This window comes from Gallinula chloropus (assembly GCF_964237585.1).
Source record: "Gallinula chloropus genome assembly, chromosome: 22".
Taxonomy (NCBI): Eukaryota; Metazoa; Chordata; class Aves; order Gruiformes; family Rallidae; genus Gallinula; species Gallinula chloropus.
The window spans coordinates 7,519,061-7,526,688 of record NC_140107.1 but is presented as its reverse complement, the minus strand read 5'-3'; the positions used below and the strand labels follow the sequence as shown (position 1 = coordinate 7,526,688).

The 7,628-nt window shown below is 59.4% G+C and overlaps 1 protein-coding gene across 1 annotated transcript; it reads left to right on the top strand.

Annotated features, from left to right (window-relative positions):
* Positions 1-3,181: 3,181 nt before the first annotated feature.
* On the top strand, positions 3,182-7,184 carry TMEM222 (transmembrane protein 222; the record flags this gene model as incomplete). The annotated part of the gene is made up of 6 exons (XM_084274219.1): positions 3,182-3,294; positions 4,492-4,576; positions 5,184-5,215; positions 5,846-5,942; positions 6,027-6,157; positions 7,021-7,184. The coding sequence occupies 6 exons, from the start codon at positions 3,182-3,184 to the stop codon at positions 7,106-7,108; spliced, it is 546 nt and encodes a 181-aa protein (XP_084130345.1). The 3' UTR covers positions 7,109-7,184.
* Positions 7,185-7,628: the final 444 nt, after the last annotated feature.

Below are 7,628 nucleotides of genomic sequence, written 5' to 3'. Positions count from 1 at the left end.
ACCTGAAGGTTACAGCTGAGGGGCGAGGTGGCTCAGGGGCACCGCTCTCGGGGCGGGTGGCCGAGCCTTGCGTAGGTTCTGGCGCTGTGAGTAGCCCCACCATCAATACAGAGGAGAATGACGTTTCTGGTTCACGCTGAGCGATTAGAGACTGTCAGGTTGCAGCAGGCAGAGACCGGAGGAGAGGAACAACAGCACCACAAACAACCCACCCCGGCGTCACCTCCAGGGCGGGGGGGAAGGACGCTTTGGTGTCCTCCATCAGCCTCTGCCTCGGTGACATTTCCAGCAGGCTCCCGCACGCGGTGTTGCCTGCTGCTGCCTCGGTTGTCAATGTCAGAAGGGGGAGGGGATCTCTTCCTTGAGTGGTTTGGTTCTGGCAGTCCCTGTAATGTTTGAGCTGTCACAACAGGGAAGGTTCCCAAGGAAGCCGCTTACCGAACAGGAGCTGGCTGGGTGCCTGCTTCTCTCAGGCTCAGAGATGAGCCGGGGTAGAAAGGGGAGGTAACCGAATCCCTTCCCGGCTGAGCTCCAGCCACAGCCATGGCGCTGCGAGCTTGGGGCATGGTCTGGGCCGCTCCTGCCCGGAGCAGCCAGGGATGGGCTCATGGAAGGAGCTGTGTGTCGCTGGGGTGCAGGTGCTGTGTTGGCACCTGTGGTGAGCAGCAGCCATCGGTGTCCTGAGGAGGCTTTTTGGGCCGACGGGAGGTAGAGCAGCAGCTTCCTCGCTGACACTGGGGGAGAGGGGCTGCCAGTGACACGTCGCTGGCAGAAGCGGGAGTGGAACCTTTTGTTTCTCGTCAAATGAGAGGTTGCAGGAACAGCCATGGCAGTGTTCCTGCTCTGCACATCGATCCAGGGCTGTAGCCAGGAGAGAGAGCTGCAATAAAAAGCCCGGCCTTTAATTTTATGCATGGAGAACTTCTTACCTGCTCCCTCTCCCCCCTCTCAGTTCCTCTCCCCCCCCCGCAGTTTCTTTTCCAACTGCAGCTATTTTTCCCTGCTGACTTCAGGTGTTTTGTATTCTGCTTAGATCAATAGCAGGAGAACAGCAGCAGCTTTCCAGTTGTCACTAGGAAGACCCTGCTGTCAGCTACAGCTCACCCGTTCTCTGCCAGTGCGGTGCTGGGGCTGGAGAGCCCTTCTGCTTGCCTGACAGACACAAAGGAAGCTCTGCACTACACCACTGCTGCATTGATTAGGTTCTTTTCTAATTTCTCCCCCCCTTCTTTAAGTTTTTTTTTAAATCCAGCCTGGGGAAAACGGTGCTCCAGCAGCTGGCTGTGCCTTCCCACACTTGGTTTAAGAGGGGATAAAACCTGGGCTGTCTGAAATGCCCCCTGCCCATGCAGGAGGGGAGGGCATAAGCAGCACTGCGGGGAGCTGCCGAGGCTGGCGGCAGCGTCTGTGCTCTGCCAAGGGAGCTGGTCCCTGGTGAGACGCTGCTCAGCAGCCTCCCAGCCACAGGCAGGGAAAGCAAATCCATTGCCTAATCCAAGAAACGCGCCGGGGCTGCGTTAGCTGGTGTGAACATTGGCCCCTGTTCATGGATTTTCACAATCTCTGATATTCCTGTTGGCCTGGAGCGAATCAAGGCGAGGGTTTCTCTTCCTCAGACACGTCCAGCCTCTGTGTGTCCAGCCGCGGGGCCGACGGCGGACGCCTCAGTTGGGAAGCCAAGCGCCAGGCACAGCTTTGCCCTCCAGGGTGTCCCCACCTCCTCCTCACCTTTGTCTCTTGGAAGTGGGTTGTTTTGTGAAGTCCCTCACCATCAGAGTCCGAGGGGCACAGTCCCAGGCTCTGAGCAGCTCTGACAGTGACAGGTCACGCTGAGATGTCTCCATGGAGGCTCTGCTTCCATCCACACCCCTCGCTCTCGGGCTGGCCTAAAACACAGTCCAGACTAGGAAATGAGGTGGGATGTCAGACGCCTTCTTGACACCTCGGCAGAGGCGAGGGAATGTAGTCTGCAGCGTGTTCCAGAACCAGTTGAGTGGGTACTGTGAGGGACCTGTATGGAGGGCGGGTGGGCCACCTCTGTGCTAGACACTTTCTGCTGCTGTAGGGCAGCTCCAGATTGCTGTTCCCATTGACACTGATGTGCCTCAGGGCTGAGGTTACTCATCTCCTGGGCTTTTCCAAGCTGGGAGCTTCCCTAAAATCCAGTGAGCGTGAGTGCTGTTCAGTCCCCAGCACTGAGAGTACGTTGATCAGTGTGGAAGGCTGAACTCGGCTTAATTACTAAGTGGGCTCCAGTAACGGAAAGCAGAACACATGAAGTAGAGAGAAGTGTTCAGTGGGGGAGACAGGTTTCAGGAAGAAGTGGGGCCACGATGTGGAAGCTTTAAGTTGGCCGTGGCTGTTGGGAATGTGGCCCTGGCAATTACCAGGGTTTGCTAATAACAACCTCTGCTCAGCGTGCTGGAGCGATGCAGCAGGAGGATCCCAACCAGGCACACAAAGCATCTTAAGCCTGTTTTATTAGCCAAAAAAAACCCCCTTTGGCATCGTGCTGTGTGACACTGCACACCTCCAGCAGCTGTGGAGGGAAGAGCAGCTCTGGGGCTCGGCGTGAGGATGTAATGAGCAGCTCCCAAGGCCAGCGGGGAAGGATGTGCTGAGGTGAGTGGGTGCTGGACACTCAGCAGCTTTCCTGCTCCCCCTACACAGAACCTCCCAGACCAGGACACCAGGACAAGCCCTGTGCATCCCCCCTATGTTCTTCTACACTCCGTTATCTTTCCAGGCATGTTGTGGCGGGCAGAAACCTGGGATAAACGTCATTCCTCCCACATTTTTCCTCGTGCAATTCGCACTGCACCTCCCAATGAAGCAGCCGGTGCTTTCCCAGCCCTGCTCCCCATCCCTGAGTGCGGCCGCAGCCCCTTGGCCACCCCCCCCACCCCGCCCCCCAGAAGCAGCGCTTCTGCTTCTCGCCTTCCCCCGAGGGGCTGCGGGGCCGCGCACGGTTGGGGGGGAGTGTGTGGGGGGGGTGGACCAGCCGCGGCAGCCCAGGCGCGGATGCCCTGGGCGGGAGAACGGGGGGGTGACCCCCCCGTTCTCCCGCCCAGGGCATCCGCGCCTGGGCCGGCTGAGCTCCGACTTCCTGGTTACCAGCCGTACCCGGAAGCTGCCGCCGTCTCCAGGAAGTGACGCCACGGCGCCTGCCGTGCCCCCGGCGATGGCGGAAGCGGAGGCCAAGATGAAGCAGTTCAATGGCGGCGGCTCCGGGCTGGATGCCGAGCGCGGCCGCTTCCCGCACTGCGTGGTGTGGACACCTATCCCCGTCCTGACGTGAGTGCGGGACCGGCACGGCCCGCGCCTCTCCCCGGGGCCTCTCCTGAGGCCTCCCCGCGGCCTCCCCGCTTCACCCCCGCGGCCTCTCCCGGCACCTCCCCGCCCGTTGCGTGCCCGGAGCCCGGGTGCGGGTCTGCTTGGGGCGGGCAGCCCGGGGCTTAGCGGGTCCCCGCCCGCTCCGCGGCCCGTCTGGGACCTTCTCCCCCGTGTTCGTCCCTACGGGGGCGGCTGGGGAGGCGTAGGAAGGCTGCCGCGGGGTCGGAGCCGGGGTTGGGCCTCAGGGACCGGCGCACGGTGTCCGGAGGGCCCCGCAGTTTGCCTGGCTGGGGCTGTTAGGCGAAGGGCTGGGGAGAGCTCCAGGGGGGTGCTCCGGCCGGGGTGGGCTCTTGGGGGGTGCTCCAGGGGAGCTCCGGGGCTTTTCCCTGCTCGTGGGTAAACACGAAGCTACAGAACGCGGCTGCAGGGGCAGCCCGGAGCGCGGGGGGTCTGTTGACACCTTCCCACCGGCCCAGAGGGGTGAGAGGGTGAGCTGCCCGGGGCTGGGCAGGAGCTGCTGTAACTTGGCCTCAAGTGTTTACTTGGGAGTGACAAAGGGAAGGGGCTTGGGGTAAGGGTCTGCAGCTCCCCGGTGCTAAAGATACCCAGTGGGAGGAGAAGGTCTTTGGGAGGGTGGGATGGTTTAGAGGAGGGAGCGTTTTTCCTGGGGACAGGAACCCTGTTTTTTCTCTGGGGCCTTTAAATCTGAGTTTGCCCTGAAAAGCTGCAGTGTGGATGGGCAGACAGACAGGGTGACTTTAGCTCTGGCTGGTGGGCTGCTGTCGAGGCAGCTCCTCCTGGATCTGACCTTTGACTGGGGTGTGCAAATGGGTTTGTGCTGGGAGACCAGGGCCCCTTTGGAGCCGCCTCCCCCCCTCCCCGACCGCCGTGCCTCGCGGGACAGTCCCTGAGCCCGCCTGCCCCACACAGGAGCTGCCTCCGGCCCCGCCCCTCGGCGGAGCTTTGGGTTCTCCCTGCCTGTTCTCCTGCGTCTTTCCCGGTCGCTGCCGGGCTGTGCCCCTCCTGCCCTCACCTCTGGGCCTGTGCCCCCCGTGCTGGGCTCCAGCACTCTCCTGGCACACGTGGCGCTCGGTGTGATGGGGGCTGGGGCTTGGGGGCAGATATTTCAGCTTGACAGTTCCCTTGTTGGCTCCTCAGGTGGCTGTTCCCCATCATTGGGCACATGGGCATCTGCACGTCCACCGGAGTCATCCGGGACTTCGCGGGGCCGTACTTCGTGTCGGTGAGTAGCTGAGGGCTCTGGGTGCTTGAGCAGAGCCTGGGCTTGGTCTGCCTCCTGCCTGGGGACCTCTGAGCCAGCCCCCAACTTCTGCAGCTCCAGGGTCTGCAACACACCAGGCTTGGGTGCTTCTGAAGGGATCTTCCTCTTGCCCTGGGGGCTGCTGTGGGGGTGGTTTGGGGGGTGCCATAGGTAGTGTTCTCACATGGTGAGCAGAAAGGGGGGGGAAAGTCTTGTAGTTTGTGTTCAACTGGGACTTCTGGCCCCCAGTTCTTTTAATTCTGAGGGGCAGAAGCTGCCTCCCAACTCTGCAGCACCAGGTGTGTGCCAGGCTTACACTGCTCTGCAGTCTGCTTGGGCAGTAGGGGAGTTTAAGGGTGAGATGTTCAGTTCTCTTAGTAGATTGGTATGTTTACAACGAGGTGTTAACAGTTACAATACCGTGTAGCTGCACCACCCTGCACGGAGCGTGAACCTCCTGGTGCTGCAGCAGGAGGCACAGGCAGTGTGGGTGCCCTGGGGCTGCGGGGTGATGGCTGCAGGGGGACAGGCTGTGTCCAGCCTGAACGTCCTGCCAGGTTCTCCCCTGAGCCACTTTCCTCTCTTGCAGGAAGACAACATGGCCTTTGGGAAGCCAGTGAAGTAAGTGCTCCTTAGTGTTCATTCAAGTCACCAGCTGACCTGTGGATGTGCTTCAGTTCCTGGAGACACACGTGTGAGGCTGCTGCTCACGTGCCCTGACTCCAGGGGGTGGCTGCTGTGTCTCTGCTCTTCCAGGAACCACGTTAAACTCAGTCTCTCTCTGAGTGTGGCAGCAGTGGGATGGCTTTAACAGCAAGAGCCAGGCAGGGCCTTTAGTCAGAACCCCCCCAAAAACCTCAGAGAATGTTAACAACAAGCCCTCTAAGGAAATACCACCCGTGCTAAGGAACATCACTCACAGCCTGTTAATGGCTTTCTGGGGGAGGAGGAGAGGTGCCTGGGTTTTGTGTGGCAGGTTTATGTTCTGGGTGGCTGGAAGGTTTCATGTCGTGGGACATGAAGGCAGTTTGGAGCTTTGCCTGCACCCCTGAGCTCTGGGGTCCCTCTCTGGGGGGTGCTGAGGGTGCTGAGCACTCACTCCTGCGCTCTGCAGCACGTGGCTGTCTCACAGGGCTCAGCTCTGTGGGCTCTGGGGTCAGTGGGTTTCCTTTAAGCAGCTTCCAGCTGAGGAGAGCAACAAGTTGTAAAGGTTGAGCAGAAGCACCAAGGGGTCTGTTCTCACCCTGGCAGGTACTGGAAACTGGATCCCAGCAAAGTTTACTCCACTGGTCCCAACGCCTGGGACACGGCCGTGCACGACGCCTCGGAGGAGTACAAGCACCGAATGGTAGGGGGGCTGCTTGCCAGCATGGGGACACTGCTCCAGCTCAGGGACAGGATACCTAACCCCCTGCCCCTCTCTCTGTTGCAGCACAACCTTTGCTGTGATAACTGCCACTCCCACGTGGCTCTGGCCTTAAACTTGATGAGGTATGACAACAGCACCTCCTGGAACATGGTGAAGCTCTGCTTCTGCTCGCTGCTCTACGGGAAGTATGTAAGGTGAGCAAGGAGCTGGCTGGATTGGGCAGGCAGAGGGGCTCTCTGTGGTGTTATCCCCAGCCCCCCTTGCTGCCTCTGCTTAGGGGAAGATTCAGGGGTGCTCACTGGGCTGGACTGGACTGGATGCTGCTCCCAAAGTACTTGATTATGGCAGCTAATTCCAGTGCCTGGCTGCAGCAAACCTGGCTCTGGGCTGTGTTTGGGTTAGGTCAGAGCATAACGTCACAGGGTGGCTCCTCTCCAAGGGTTACTGGTTTCTCTTCCTTCTCTTGACTCCTGTTTACATAAAATCCAGTCAGATTTCCAACAGGCAGGGAGATTCCAGCTTGAGTGGAGAGGGAAACCCCGAGCTTCCCAGGCTGCAACAGGCACAGCATTGCCATTTCAGCTGCTCACAGAGCCTCCTCTTCAGGCAGGGCTGCCCTCTGGGAAACTTTCAGGTTGCTTCTGGGTCTTCCCAGGTCTGGAGGAGCTTCTCTGTGGGTTTTAGGCAAGTGTAGTCCCAGCTGTCTTGGTTAAATACACCAGTAACGAGTCCTGGGGCAATGGAAGTTCGGTGTTTGTGGTCTCCCGTTGGTGCAGGTAAGAATTGTGCTGGTCTTCAACCTGAATTTAAACTGGAAGGAGAGTCCAGCCCCATTGTTCATGCTGTAGCTATTTGTGGGCCTGGTTTAGTCTGACTTCTGCTGCTGAGTGAATGTGCAGGGTGTGCTGTGTGGCAGGGCCAGCAGTGCAAAGTCAGAGGGGCATCTCCTGCCCTCTGGTTTCTCCAGTTACTCTCAGACCCTTCTCTCCCCTTTGTCTTTCTCTCCTTTTTTCCCATGTTTAAAGGGTTTAATCCCCCCTTTCCCCTCCCCTTGCAGCGTAGGGGGATTTGTGAAGACCTGGCTGCCCTTTGTCCTCTTCTTGGGGGTGATTGTGACCGTTGTGCTGACGCTGCACCTGCGGTGATGGCCGCTGCGAACACCCCGTTCCCTGGGCACACAGCAGGAGCCTGGGATCCAGCAGGATGGAGCACAGGACTCTGGGAGGCGTTTTCCAGGAAAGGTGGTGACTCCTCTCCATTGTTACAGCTCATCTTTGTTTCCTGGGACTGGCTTCTTCCCCTTCTGTTTATTTCTGTGGACGGTGTCTCCCGGTGTCAGGGCTCCTGGAGCCTCCTGCTCTCCCTGAATACGTTCCCTTTGCAGTTGGGTGGGTAGAGGCTGGTTTGGGGAAGGAAACGGGGGCACCTTTGCTTCCAGCATGGAGGGAAGCCACAGGCACACGCTGCCTCCTGGCTCAGAGCACCAGCTGATGAGGTTCTCTCTGATCACCAGGTTTCTCCCCTGCCAGACTCTGCCAGACTCTTCCTCGGATTTCCCAGTCTCCAAGAAGTTGTTCTTTCCCTTTCACACGGCTCTCTGGTAGCACACACTCCAAAGGGGAGGTTCTGGGGTTCCTCCTGGGGGTGCAGAGTCTCCCCAGTTGT